Source organism: Triplophysa dalaica, chromosome 22 (assembly GCF_015846415.1).
Source record: "Triplophysa dalaica isolate WHDGS20190420 chromosome 22, ASM1584641v1, whole genome shotgun sequence".
NCBI classification, from domain to species: Eukaryota; Metazoa; Chordata; class Actinopteri; order Cypriniformes; family Nemacheilidae; genus Triplophysa; species Triplophysa dalaica.
In genome coordinates, this window is record NC_079563.1 from 6,845,817 (window position 1) to 6,861,450 (window position 15,634).

Genomic DNA, 15,634 nt, shown 5'->3' on the forward strand with positions numbered 1-15,634 from the left:
TTGCTGGTTGAATAAAAGTAACTTTAAATCAGAATTTGCCAGGGGTATGAATAATTTCGGGCTGGACTGTATATATATATATATATATAGAGAGAGAGAGAGAGAGAGAGAGAGAGAGAGAGAGAGAGAATTTAGAGTTCATATTAAAATCTCTGACAACAATATTGAGGGGACACATGAAAGATTTCTGGGGCCTTTGTGCTAAACTGTTGTTTAGAAAGAACACAAAGATACTTTGTCATCTTTTTAAAGTCCAACTTGTATTTCACAGCAGCATAATAACAGTTGTTTCTATCGTTTCCATGATATATTTTTGTAAGAAATTGTTATTAACTCATATTCCTTATATTTTCACCGAAAGGTGTAACATGAATAATGTCAAAAAGGTAAGAAAACAAAATCAAAGGAAACCCCTTTATTAAAATTACTAGCAGCTTGACAAATTGTTCAGCGATAACAGTGAAATAGAAAAATGACACTGAAAGATCTTGTACATGACGTAAGGCATGAGATGGATGTGATCATATCACAGCTTAGACTTCATCATAGCCATCATCTTTTCCATTTTGATGGCCAGACCCATGTCGCCCTTAATCTTCAGCTTTCCAGACATGAAGGCCATGGTCGGCTTTAGTTTCCCTGTTAAAAAAGATGATGTTTTTCTTATTTAAATCTTTAACTTTTTATCCATGTAGTTTCAAATCACCTCCTGCTTATCTAATGCGTTTGTCCACAATTGTTCGATCTCAGACTAGCGTATGTCAATATAGTGTGAAGTGAACCATTCAGCGTTTTTATACCTGCAAACATCTTGGTGAAGTCTGCGCTGTCCATAGTCATGACAACATCAGCTTTGACAGGTGGTTCCCCGCTGCCAGCACACCCCGCATCATTCTTCAGATCAATGTACCAGACTCCGGCATGTTCACCTGACATTCACACACAATCAACTTAAAAATGGTATTTGTTAACACAGGAGTGGGATAGAAAAGAGTGATATAGTGAATACCTGATAACTCAAATTTGTACACTCCTTGTGTAGTTTTGACTAAATCTGGATTCAGAACTCCTTTGAGTATGTTGAATGTGTCAGCAATAGGTCCGGCAGCAGCTGAATCAGCACTCGATTTTCCACTCTTGAAAACTGGAGTCGCACCTGAATAGAGAATCAAAACAAGTGTTCTGAAAGTTGTTCGCCAAGAAGAACAAATAGCATGGCGTGTTTTTCAAAGATATCATCTTTTACCATATTCCTCCATTTTCTTGACTAGCTCCTCTGGCTGCTCATCCAAGAAAAAGTCAGGAAGCAATGGATGACCTAAAAAAGATTTTTGTGTCCTGTGTTAAAGTATAAAGTAGGAGTCCCTTCTATGCATGCTATTTAAAGTATCTAATAAGGATAATAAAATGACTTCTGTCACAAAATTGCTGTGACAAAACTACATATGCTATCATACAAAAGTTTGCGGTCACTTAACTGAACTCTTTGTCGCGATCTTGAAATCATAGTTCACTCATAAATGAAAATTCTGTCATCAGTTATTCACTCATGCATTTCAACCTGTACATCACAATTTTTTTACGTGGTTTTGGGTCCATACAATGGAAGTCATTGGGGTTTAATGTTGTTTGGTTACCAACGTTCTCCAAAATATCATCTTTTGGGTTCGGATGAAGAAACATATCTCATACAGGTTTGGAATGATATGAGGGTAAATAAATGATAAAATAATTTTCTTTAAGGTGAACTATCCCTTAAAAACCCTTTGATCTAAATGCATAAGTCTGAATGTTTGAAATTAGTCATGTGGAAAAACTATAACCGTTCCAACATAATAATATCTCTTTCATTACATTTTTTTATTAATTTATATTAATTCCTTAATGGACAACTTTGGCCATTGTGTCCTAAAGCTTATGAATGGAAGTGTGGGTTCATCATCATACCATTCTGAAATATCAAGTAACACAAAGCCAACCTGGTTCAACCGCATAAACATCAAAATCTTTGATGCCCTCCTTTTTGAGAATGTCGTCATCAATGAGGAACTGTCCCGTGAAGCTGGTGGGTTTGTTGAAGATGGTGTAGGCAGCATCAGCCATGATCTCCACTTTCCTGCATTGTTTACCCACTTCTGAGCCACCCAACATGTCCATGGCAGCAGTCTGGATGGCTTAAGACACAAAGAATTGTTCAGCTATAACCAAACACACACTAACATGATTTCTTAATTATTTAAACTCTATATTTACCTGTCCTGGGCCATAAGGCGTTGACGGCAATGGATCCTTTGAACTCCTGGGCCATTCCGAGCACACACATGGACATGCCATACTTTGCCATTGTGTAAGCTATATGGACATATAGGAGATCATAAGTTATTTGTAAGGCTGTGTGATATTAAAGAAAAATCTGATGTGCGATAGAAATTATATAACTAATAGGGGCGCACAATATTGATGTGATAATCAAAAATATGATATACCATAATTTGCTTAAAAATACGATGTGTGATACATATTTAAAAGACTTAAAATAATATAACCGACATACATGTTTTATATTATTTCTGATTATTGATCATCTTCGACACATCAGACACAGTCTCTCTGCTTTCACCATCAATCAAATTTTATAGACTATAGACCACTTCGCAAGATCAAAACACTGGTCCAGAAGCACGGTTTCAGTTGTATTTTTATCTTTCAAATTCCACATTAAAAAATGGAAACTTTAGGATATTCGATTGACAAAACAATTCAGTTAAAAAGGTTCTGTTAGTTGCATTTTATTAACCATTATGTAGTGTTAAAAAAACTGAAACGTGAAGCTATTTTGGACCAGTGTCCAAAAGTCAATGTGGTCTATACATAACTTTTTGAATGAATCGGTGATTGCAAAATATATGCACATTTGTTATATATTTGATACAAGATTCAGCAATTCGGTCCAACCGATCTTCAGTATTTATGCTACCCACCTGTGTGATTTTTGAACCACATGGGATTGAGGTTGAGAGGTGGACTAAGGTTAAGAATATGAGGGTTCTTGCTCTTCAAAAGATGTGGGATGCATAATTTAGATCTGTAATAAAAATAGAGCAGTGAAAATAGCTGCAGTTAACAGTTAACGGCACTTGGAACATGAACTTGGGTCAGACCAGGAAGATGTACATCAGCACTGATATAACTGTGATAATCCTTCTGTGTATGAGACTGCAGGGATGGTCGATAATAACTAAACTCAGGGTGTGCTCAACAAGATTACGAGTGAAAACACTATTGTATGTATATTGTGATTATATGACAAATATGCAATGATCTCGTATGTAATATTTTACCCACGTCAGGTATGTTCCCCTGAGATTAACGCCTAACATCAGGTCTACTTTCTTCATTGATGTTTCCACAGTTCCTGTTAAATTGATGGCACTGGCGTTGTTTACCAGAATGTCAATTCCTGTAATTATAACAAAATAACACAGAACATAAACACAATTGTGTGTGTGCTAGAAATGTGCACTACCTGGGAAGAATTAAGAACCTCACCTCCGAATTTCTGCACCGCCTGCTCCACGGCATCACTTATCTGCTTCTCATCCCGAACATCTACAATGCACGGCAGCGCTTTCCCTCCCGCGGCTTCAACTACCAAACACACATCATCCAGTCATGGTGGTATCACACTAAACAGGGTTCATTTATCAGAAGGTAAAATCCGTTTGTGAGTCTTACTTTCTGCAGCGGCTGTGTAGATGGTTCCGGGCAGTTTAGGATGGGGATCTGCGGTTTTAGCAGCGATGACCACATTTGCACCATCCCTCGCAGCTTTTAGAGCAATGGCCTTGCCAATACCTCGACTCGCCCCGGTGATGAACAGGGTACATCCTGCCAACTTCCTACCATAGATGTTAAATGCACACACATAGATGTGTATTTATAACAAATATTTACATATATATGCATTTATATTTAAATATAATCTACATTATGTATTAATACTAGCCGATAAATAACTCGCATTTCTTAAATACATGCATGTTTGTGTATTTATATGTGCATATCACTAAACATACCACACAAATATATGAAATAAACACAAAACTTTATTTTGGAATTGATTAATGGTGATTCATCTATTTCACAGCACTAAGTGTGAACATATTCAATATCAAAACATAACCGCAGGTGGACATATGAGCTTTCCTTCAAATGAAACTTTTATAGGGTTCGTTTTTATTTAAACTAAATGTTAACATTGAACTTTTCAAATGCCTTATTTTGTTTTTAATGCTTGTGTTCCAATGTTTTGCCTGGGTAAGCTGTTTGCTACTCATCATCAATAACAGATCTTTTGCAATTTCGCCACAGAAGTTTGTTAAACATAACACATTTGTTGGTTAAAACAATAAAGACAATGCACTAACTGTTAGATACCATTAGCAGATAATTAAAAATACAGTATGTGAAAGATTTATTTTGGTCTTCTAAGTAAACAGAGTTAAAACAGTTAGACACATCTCTCTTCATGACATTAAATCACATTGTATTTAATTGCATAATATAAATGATTTTAAAAATGATGGCATAGTGCTGACGTCAAGGGACGCACCTGCGCATAATAGGCTAAATTTAGGGTAAAGGTCAGAGCATTGCAGTTTAGAGAAACGTGTAGATATGTAATGATAATAATAAATACAAGTGTATTTCAATGTGCAATGCCAAATCAACACAGTCAATGTGACTCATTTGTTTAGTTTATATCTCCAAAGTTTTGACAATAAAGTCAAACCCTGCCGAACACTGGTGTCGTTCACAACTGAGCTAAAGTCGTGCACATCGCAATTATAGACTGAACACATCTACAAAAATCAACCAACGTTAGGCAACAGCAATTCAATGAACTTTGAATAACACGCCAAATGAACTTGAGATGTCCATCCGTGACTTGTCGTGTTTTACTGTGTGTGTGATCGCAACTCACCCTGTATTCTGCAACATGCTGAGCTGTATGTTTGATCTGTGCTGGAAGCAGCTGAGCGGACACAGTTAATGTAAAGTTATCTATAAGTGCAACATTAAATGATCCTCGAGTCGACACAGTACGATGAGTACTCGCCCTTTACTCTAGTAACAGACTACTCTGACCACTTCCGGTACAGTTTAATAGAAGCGATTATGTGACTGCAAACAATATTAAACCAAACAAACAAACAACACAAACAACACAAAGAAATAGATAAGGGTAAAATAAAGAGAAATTCGAGTTTTATAAAAACGTATAAAACAGGCTTCATCACATGTATAACATCACAAAAAAACAATACGTTCATTAAAAACAGTAGGGTAGAGTAAAAATAGTAAAACTGCCAAATGATAAACCACATAATTTCGTAAAAAATGTGTAGATTAAAAATATTGATTGATAACCTTAAAGAATCGTACATTGTCATTATAATGTCTGATGCAATATAAAAGCATGATAAAAAACTAGAAAATTGTAGAAAATGTATGAACATTTATGTAAAATGTTACTTAAGATTGCGATATGATGAAAACACAACAAAAATGTATTAGAATGGGGGGAAATATTTTTATACTGGCCAAAGCATAGCATAGCAATGACTGATCTGAAACACAATTATTTAATATTTACAGTAATATTGAATATTAACCTTGTATGTTATACTTTATATTTAGTATTTATCATCAAAAATACTTTGACAAAAGAGGAAATACACAGCTGTCTACCTCGCTGTGTGTGTGTAACGTTAGCAAAATACCAGCACAGCGCCGTCTAGTGTGTTGGAGAGCTGTTGTCCATCTTACTTGTTGCAAATATTGTTTCTATTTGTACAGCGTGTTCTTAATTATTTCTTTCTTTACTTTTCTTTTTTATATATTTTAATCTATCTTGTTGTATAATAATAACCTGAACACCAAGAATGTTGTTACCATGGCGACTGTCGATCGTACGAAGAGCATAATGTATAAACATAGATGACTTCCGCAACAAGAAAAAAGCTCAAAAATCAGACAGCTATCACATCTAATTTACAAATGACAAAACCTACAAATTGCAAATCCATTTGAACCCGTCACACGGTTTGCTTACACAACACTTTTGATGACACACACCTCACGCACATTTCATGTAAGCACAAGACTGCAGTTCAGCCGGTCCAACAAGTGTAACAAGTTTTAACATGCCTCAGGCATCTTCACTTCTGTCTTGACATTACAAGTATTTATAAGAATAGTCACGATTGACAAACGCTGTTGGGCATTTTTGAAATGGGGAACATTATTCATTAAACTGATTAATAATTCATTGCATCAGACTGGTGGACTATGTTTTCAAGGAAGTGTTTGCTTATAAAGAGGCCCCATAATGAGTGTATCGACTACATGTTTATTGGAAACATCAGGCACTTTAAAGCTTCCCCCATGGCCCTTAATTAATAAATATATCCCTAAAACAAGATTATGCTTAATTGAACTCGTGAAATTATGCGTGCATCAAAACACTGGACGCGTCAACCTTAGTGCTGGGCGCAATGTTTGTGTATCGTTGCTTACAGCGTCCAGCAACAAACATTACGCGTTTATATCATTTTTCAAAGGTGTGTCTGCTGAAAAGGGGAGGCCATTTTGTACAGAGGAGCGTCTGTACATGTCTGTGTGTATGTGTGTGTGTTTCTGTGTTCACGTCAGGAGCAGGAAGTGTGTGTGTGTGAGCGCCTTTGTGCCCGAGATTGTGTTGGTGGGTCGAACTGTAGTAACAGCAGCACCCGTTTCTTCATTTTCCTGTGCTTGCATTGTTATTTCACCTCGCCTCTCTTTTCCTCTGTGCAATGGATGGGTATGTGAGTTTCCAGTGTCTTATATTCTTATCGGGCGCTTGTTGAGTTGTTTATTTGTTGCTGTGTTGTTGACCATCATGATATTAAACAATAACAGCACGTCAGAAAATGGAAAGGAAAAGTGGGGGAGGGAGTTCATGTTTAAAGTGCGGTAGAGATGTGACCGTACGGCGCTTGTTTTTAATGCAAATGCCGTGGAAAGACGAGGTGTCAGTCTTTACTTCAGCTTCCCTGGCTTGCTTTGAAAACGACGGTAGACATGTCAAACCGTCACTGAAAATCGGGTCTGATGTTATTGAAACGCGAAATATGGGCGTATAACAGTGTGATTTTGTGCCACGATCAAAGTTAGATTCAAGGAAGTGCGCTTGTGTAGGATTACGCCGCGCAGCAGAATCATTGCTTATATCTCTTGGTGCAGACTCATTTCTCGTTTAAAACTGGTTTTATGCATAACGTTTAAAATTGACGTGTTAAATGTGTTTAAAGTAGAAAGAAAGGAATAAGCGCCCATCACGGGCCACTGCCATTTTAATGCCATGAAAGGGGCGTTTCTGTGTAGAAAACAGTGTTTCCTGGCGCGGAACGCTCGTGCTTTCATGCGCCGACGTACTGTGTGTTTCTCAAGATGAGGAACGAGAATTAATACCCGAGATGTGTATTAATGTATCGCGATATCGCATAAGCGCGACGCAATACAACACGAACGACGTTACGTGTTTATATCACATTAAGCTTTATTATAATATGAGTTTAACGTCGGTCTCGTCACGCGTACAGTATGGGGGGGTTGGGAATTGGGGGATAAATATGCTTAAACTGTATCATTGTTTACACTCGTGTCCCTGAGGGGGGGGCGGGGTGGGGATCGGGGGGGCGGGGTGGCGCACGGATTTTATCTTTTTGTTACGATGCGTGTAGTTTCCGCGAAGCGGTTGTGTGAATGTTAAGCTTTTATTGGCGTTACGTGGAATCGTTTCACGTATAACATTGGATGTCGAATCTTAAATAACGACGTTGAAAGCGTACAATCATTGACTGACTTTATTAGACGAGGCGTTATAAAAGACATTTTGGTCCGAAAATAGCATTTCACTTCTCGCGCAGGTTACGATCTCGTTTGGGTTATAAAGAGGTTTGCGTCCTGTGAGCTGATGGAAACTTGTGTCACGTTGTCCGCACAGAACAAAGAAGAGAGCAGTTTCCTCTTATATCATCTCACACCTCTCTTCCTTTTAAGTAGGCTAGTAATCCTGCCCACAACTATTTTCATCATCTCAACCCGTTTCGTAATGCGCTGCAGTATATCATATAATATGTGTAGTATGTCACTAATGCACAGAATGCAAAATGAAAGCATTAGAACATTGCATTTTCACACACTCCCAGGGGATTTCCACCGACTCCCACAATTCCCCAGTGTGGGCATTGCAATCTGCTTCTGAAAGACTCAATCTAAGCAGAAGGATCAGCTTTGCATCCTGAATATTTTGCGTGCATGTCTCTCATTTGCTTTTAATAACCGTGGGGGATAGAAGTCCACCTGGGTTTGGATTATGTTACATTAACTTTAGGGAGGTGGGCGGGGGTCTCGGCATCCTCTGATACTACTGAGTGAGTGATGATATCAGTCACTTGTTATGCAATGGAGCGGTGCATAGATGATGTTTGTTTAGGGCTTGTTTTTTATACAAACAATGTTGTTTATTAACTAATATGATTAGGTCCTTGGTAAATGTTTGACCGGTGCCAGTAAGGGCCAGTATGAGAGTTGGAGTATTTTAGTTTGATTTGCATCTTACTCAAAATTCCCGCTTGCATCCACATCGTAAAAATAGGTCTGGTTTAGAATATCAGCCACTGGTTAAGTGTCACCTTCAAGCATAACCTTGCTGAAATAATCAACCTTGTTGAAGTGATGTCCTAGATGTACTTGAAAGACTTTGTAACGTGTGCTGTTAACAGGTCTGGCAGGTTTCTAGGAGTCCCGATGCCCTTATTTTAAGTTATAACAGAAAACCCACGTCAATATTTGTAGGTTTGAGTATTAAAGTGTGTTTCTAGAGTATTGTATTGTATTTGTGTGTTAAACGCAGTTTATTAATTATGATTCTCACGTGATATGTTCATATTCACCCCAAAATCCAATAGAAAGGTACATTGTGCATAAAGTTTTATAGATTAGGTCATTTTCAAGGCAATTATATCCCTCCAAATAATTTTTGTACTATATTTGATTTTTGCAAAATACAATTTCAATGAAAATTTTTCCTGGACAGTCTTCATTAGATTCACCCAAATGATTCACAGTTTTTGTCAACTCTCCGTCTCCCATGAATTAGACAATGAGTTCGTACCCAATGACAACAACACCAAAATGGAAACGGTTCGATATGGACTTTTTCTGCCTCATGTGGATGATTCATTTAAGACACTTGACTCTGAGACTAATGTTGCTTTCATGAGGAAATATTTAATCCTGTCAGCGTATCCTGCCCGAACCATTTAGTCAAAACCCGGGCTGCGGGGATAACCGACGGGTATTATAACCAGACTTCCCTCAAACCTGTGTGACATGTTGAGGACGGGTCTCCAGATAGTTTAGCACAGATTACATCATGTGGTTTATTCCCACACCTGCAGGAAACACCCCCTTAAACAGAACTCTTACTTTATCATTCATACTATCTGTTGGAAAACAATTTTCCCAACTTCATATTGGTTTGTAAAAACTAAAAGTAATAATTGGTTATAAAAGTCGAATCCAAAAACAGCGTGAGTCACTCTCAGATCCTGTTCACAAAACAAGAGGTTTGGTGTCCAGTAAAAACACTTTAGGATGTCAGCTTCGGTGCATTGCCATAAGAAGGCATAGAAAAGCTATACTAGATTTCATTGTAGATAATTTCTTGCAAAACCTTTGGAAAGAACGTGGTTTCACTGTGTTAAGATCAAGATGTCATTGCACAGGCACCGTTATCATAGCTGGTTTAGTCGAATTCATTTTTTTTCTTCCCTCTTTCAGTTAACAGTAATGACAAGATTTGTACATTTTATCATAGAAAGTTTAGTTTGCGCTTTCAATGTGAGGGTGTTGTGCGTGGTTGCCAGGGCCATTATGCGGTTGCTAAGATATTCTGAGTGGATTTGTAGCTCTTTCCAATGCAGTTGTGTTGGCGTTCTAGGTGGTTAAACTTGCCACCCCAAGTCTGTTTGATATTCTGCTTACTAAGGATACGTTTACACAACATAGAAAATAAAACAAAAACGTTTTTGCTTTCTGTTTTTGATAAGTTTCACAAATACACAACGTTCACACGGAAAAAAAGATTTAAAGCGCTGTATTGTGCATGCCAGGCCAGTAGTTGGCGATGTCACTTTGTAAAGAAACACTACACGCTTGCGGACATATGAATTGCCAAATTTAACAAAAAAACACGCTTTTTTGGGCCTACGTTGTTGTTTTGGTTATATCTGTAAAGGCCTGTATAGACTGAACATGTGACCTGCACAATGTTTTGACTTATGTTTTTATCATTTATACAGTTTCAATAACGTTTTCTTTTTCAAAACGCTGCACTTTAAAAGCCGTTTCCCTACGTTTGCATTTTTATACTGTAAGTTTCTCTTTAACTGTAAGTCTGTGTGACTCCAAATGCAATACTAGCTCAGTTCATGTTCGTAGCACACAGGTGAGCTTTGATGCTTACAGTTTCTTCAAATCACTAAACTGACGCGAAGCATGAGCCCTAGGCGGCATCTTCAGAATCTTCATCCCCACATGTACAATAACCATTTGGACCAGGCCATTGAAAACAGCATCGACGCTTGTGAGTCACAGGCTGTAGGCCATGTGCATACAAAGCACGTCAGGAAATGAACGCTTATCACGGATCAGCTCTCCCTTGTCTTAGTAATCAAACTCTTTTAGACGTAGAAGCCTCAAATTGATCCCAGATCTGTGCTTTCATTGCAAGGGGATTTGGGGATGTCAAAGGTAAAGATATTCTGAGGTTGCAGGTCAGAAGTGTAAGAAGGTGGAACCGAACAGTTCTGTGATGAGAATGAAAATTTTATTTTTTCCACTCAACTCTTATTTTATGAAGGGCCACTGCGAAATGAGGAAAACACGGTCATGTGATGGCTGCCCTCATACGACTGCGAGACTTTCTAAAGATTTATTTGAGAAGAAACTGGGCTGTTTTTTTGTGGAATGTGAAAATGATGATGAGCTTTGTTCTTGTGCTTTTTTAATGGTGTGGTAAGCTGCCCCGGTGTTTTTGTTGATGGAGAAAGTATCGTTGTTTCTGTTGCTTATATTTAAAAGCTTATCCCTTTGTCATGTTTTGCGTTCTGTGATCCATTTTGTGCAGATTTTCACGGACGAAATAACAAGCAAAACAACCCATAGACTCGGATTAAATGAGGAACATGAGCCAAATCTAGAGACAGAGATTTAGAGGTTGACTCTTTAGGCTTAGATCAGTAGTTAACATCACTCAGAACACCCTAGCAACTGCATAGCAACGACAAAACATCAGGAAACTAGTTTATCTTTTTTGGAAACTTCTTTGCAGACGATGTTGTGCGTTTGATGTTCATGTGTATCCAATGTGACCACCAGTGTGTGTTTTGCTTTAAATGGGGGTCATGTTTACTGTTTTTTTGTGAAAAAGTTAATGCTTTTATAAAAGTTACAGCTGTTATGTACCTGCAGCCTGTTCAGGTTTATATGTACAGTAACAAATGTTGCGGTCAAACTCAGCTTTACTGAATTTCAGATTTTCTGAATTTCAGCAGAAAGCCGACATGTTTCGCCCACTCACATTCCTGCCATATGGACACAGTCCTCATCTCCAGACATACTCATGTTCTTTTCCTTCTTAAATGGTGCTGTTTGGGTGAAAAAGATTTATACCAGCTTTTGGAAATGAAAATTATTTGATAATTTATGCAACCATCATTTCAAATCGCATCCAGAATAAAAGTTTGGCTTGACATAGTGTATGTATCTGTATTTAGCATTTTAATTTTGTATTTATTTATCTCTTGTATTTATAAATACATACGCATTTATTTAAGATTTTTTTTAAATATGAATATTAATAAACATTTACATTATTGGCAAATATAAATACATAAATGTTAACATTTTCTTAATATATACATTTTGTGTACATGTATGTGTGTAAAAATACTAAATTAATATACACAGTAAACAGAAGACATGCATTAAGTAAACACAGACTTTTATTCTGGATGCGATTTATCACGATTAATCATTTTGACAGCCCTAATCCAGACAAAATGAGGTTCTTCTATGGCATCGTGAACCACTGCCACCTTTATTTTTAAAAGCGTGCGAATGGTCATATTGTTTTGAGCATGTTTGCTAGTCTCAAAATCTGTCTGATTTCTTCAATGTTTAGCCGTGAGAGCCGTTTATTAAGAACTTCTGTGATCTTTGCAAAGAGCTTGGGAATGAGTTTTATGAGGTCTGGTGCATTTTTTCCAAACAAGAGTTTTGTACATGAGGCAGGCACAAACGTCAAGAATATACGTCATTGTGTTTTTATTATGTTAGCATTGTTTGCAGCGGCAAGTATCAATATCTGTATTTATTAGCATCGCTCTAATATCAATGAAAGCTCCACACACTTTATCTCAGAAAATGTAAAAATCTGGTTCACTGTTGTTGATGTTGAGAATCTTTTACATGGTTGTCCAGTGTCAGAGGAAACCATTCAATACTTCCTTGTTTTCATACATTGCACTTCCTGCTGTACCCTGCAGGATGAGGAGCTCAAAGACAAAATGTGTATAAACAACTATGTGTCATTCTCTGCACTTTTTATTGAAATATCAATCGCTCATCCTTAACTCCAAATAAACAATAACTGTCGAATGTGTTTTCCCGATGTTTCATTTTGAAACAAGTACAATTCAGCTGATATACCCAGTTCCTCTTATTTTTCAGCACCGTTGACCTTTTGTCATATGCTTAACTAGTAGAGCTTTGCACTATAAATACCAAGGTTACTGGTTCATTTCCCAGGGAACCTATGAACTGACCAAATTTTCAATGCACATTTGACCCACATCAAAGTCACTTTATGATTGGTGAAAGTAAATATTGCCCTATGTGTTTTTATTAAGTAGAGAAATAAATGGGTGAATTGCGAGTTACATTTTGCCCATTGACTTTTTACTATTCTCTTGACATCCAAATAATATATTTTTTCCAGATTTTGCTCTTAGAAACGTTTCCCTATAAAGACATTTCCAATGGTTATGTATTAGTTTCACCCGGAAATGAAACTTCTCATCATTTCCGCAACCTCATGTCATTCCAAATCCATATAAATTCCATACATCCATAAAAAACTAAAGGAGAAATTCTTATAAATGTTTTCAGTAATGCACAAATGAATTCTTCAGCCTGTAAGACGCTCAGCCAAGTCTGCTGTAAGGTCTTGTAATAGAACGTCTTTTATTCCATCCATCCGTAGGATCAGACCAAGAGATGTTGTTGAAGTGTGGTGAAATCCTGTCATTTATCATCTTCCTCACAGAGCTCGCTTCCCGCCGGGCGCTGAGATATACAGATCCTACTCCTGCCTGTTTAAGTGCATTTCGCCATTTTGCCTAGGGAAATTAAACAGTCATGTGACTACGCATTCAGCGTTCAGCAGATTCAGTTGAAAGGTGAAGCACTTTACATTATCCAAACAGCTGATCTATGATGGATGAGTAAGTGTGTTTGCTTTTTTAGGCTTAGCCGCACTGCTCAATATATCATGAGTAAAATAAATTGCAGTGGAAACCGACGCCTCTTTATTCATACAGCGGTAGGAAAGGGAAGATGTTTTCAACTTGTTTACATGCAGGTTCGGGCAGTGTGCATGAATTTTTTTATTTTGTTCATACATGTAAAGTCTTAAAGGGACAGTTCACCCAAAAAGAAAATTCTGTCATTATTATTTACTCACTCTCTTGTCATTTCAAACCTGTTTGGCTTTCTTTCTTGTGCGGAATACAAAGAAGATATTTTGAAGAATGTTGGTAACCAAACCACAGCGGTGCCCATTCACTTCTATTGTATGGGCACAAAACCAATGCAAGTCAATAGGTAATGCCGGGTAATGAGAACCAACATTCTTCAAAATATCTAAAAAAAAGTTTGTGGGTTGTAAATTGCAAACCCCAGAAATTGTCACATTCAATTCAGTGAAGCAATAAATGTAAGAATGCGTTTCTAAGCTAAATTCATTGTGTTGTTATAAACAGATGTTCTCTCCACTCGTGGTGCTACCTCGTTTTAAAAACAGTATGTGAATCAACAGTCGCATTGCATTGTGGGATACTGTACTGTATTCCACGCAGTGCGCCCTTGGCAAATATAGTTGTTTACAGGCAGACCGCAAATTTGCATACATGTGCACTGCACACATACTACAGGAATTGATAGTATGGCAGTATGCTATTGTCAACGCAGCCAATTTAAGAGATGCTTAGGAATAAAGCCGGAGTACAGAATGTGGTGAACACAACCTTGCTGTAAATTACAGGGAGGATTTAAAAGGGGCCAGCCACGCCGGACACGCCCCTCATCTCCCCCTCTGTGCAAATCCTTACAAGCCTGGCGAACTCAGTCAGAACAGATGCTGTTTGGTTAACCAGAGCATAACGTATGAAGCCTCTAACAACTACGCCCAAATAGACCAGAGCTTTAACTTTAATCTATCGATATATCATTATTCACGTGCATCCAATAGGAAAAAGTCACATAGTGGGTCAGCCAGAAAAAGGACATCTTATCAAATACTGAACTCTCGTGTATGATGGTGGGAAAATCCCAAATGCCTAGTTTTTTCTCCATTTTTGGCAGCGCTGTAGAGCTACTGCCCTCTTTTCGATCGTGCCAAGCCTACATGCCATTAACTGTGAGAGATACCGCCTGGGAAGCTTTCAAATCACAGTCCAAAAAACACTGAATTGAAGAATAAAAAAACCCGGCAAAGCAATTGACACAATAATAGTTGCCATAACCTGCTAGCAACCACTTACCGACTTTTTTTAGCCACACTAGCAAGCGCTTAGCAATGCCGTAGCAAACACCTGCACCACTTGGTGACTTTTGCATCCCTCTTACTTGTTTGCCTCTTGACTGTTTCACTAAGTGTTGGACTAATTCTATGAAGAATGCATGCCGCATTACATGACAGAAAATCATGTTATAGCTTTTATGCCTCACACTCATTACAACCGAATGACCAATTTTGTTTGTTTTAATGGCCTGAATGCTTCTGGACATTTCCAGCGTTATAGACGTGACATTTTGCGTTATGGACGTGACATAAAAAAGCTCAGAGAAGGAATTTGTTACGATTATATTGAATCATCTGTTTATATTTGCCTGAACCCTTGTTGATAGAGTCTGAACATCAAAAAATGTCAGTCTATGAAAAAAAAGAAATATATAAAAAGGGAAATAAACATGCGACAGATGTGACAAAAAAAGGATGCGGTTTTTGGGAGACAATAAACTTTGTAGGATTTCTGTAAAATAAAATGCTCAATCCTGACCCAATGAATGGAGAAGGGGATGCCACTTTATAGAACATAAAATAGTTGAAAAAGCCAAAGCCAAGATTAAGTATTAAATATTCAATAGCAAATTTAATAGCCACCTTTTCTCAACAAGCTGCAAAAATAAATATCACTCATAGAAAGCAGTCTGATTTTTTTCTACTGTACTTCTGTGTTTCTCC

At 37.6% G+C, this 15,634-nt stretch overlaps 2 protein-coding genes across 6 annotated transcripts in view; one reads left to right on the top strand and one right to left on the bottom strand.

The window, feature by feature from the left end:
• Window positions 1–400: 400 nt before the first annotated feature.
• On the bottom strand, window positions 401–5,144 carry hsdl2 (hydroxysteroid dehydrogenase like 2). The gene is made up of 11 exons (XM_056736519.1): window positions 4,985–5,144; window positions 3,736–3,899; window positions 3,550–3,648; window positions 3,346–3,460; window positions 2,982–3,085; window positions 2,254–2,352; window positions 1,980–2,174; window positions 1,247–1,318; window positions 1,010–1,156; window positions 801–929; window positions 401–639 (listed from the first exon to the last, which is right to left on the bottom strand). The coding sequence occupies exons 1-11, from the start codon at window positions 4,999–5,001 to the stop codon at window positions 527–529; spliced, it is 1,254 nt and encodes a 417-aa protein (XP_056592497.1). The 5' UTR covers window positions 5,002–5,144; the 3' UTR covers window positions 401–526.
• A 1,557-nt stretch (window positions 5,145–6,701) lies between these two features.
• Window positions 6,702–15,634, top strand: part of ptbp3 (polypyrimidine tract binding protein 3) — a 53,535-nt gene continuing 44,602 nt past the window's right edge. Inside the window, exon 1 of one of the 5 annotated variants that reach the window (XM_056737541.1) lies at window positions 6,702–6,862. Coding sequence is in view for 4 of the 5 variants with exons in the window: in XM_056737538.1 (XP_056593516.1) it covers window positions 6,855–6,866 (12 nt within the window). In the remaining variant the exon portion in view is untranslated. Of the gene's footprint in view, window positions 6,867–15,634 lie in introns of all 5 variants that reach the window. The other 4 variants (XM_056737536.1, XM_056737538.1, XM_056737540.1 and 1 more) reach the window with 4 other exon arrangements.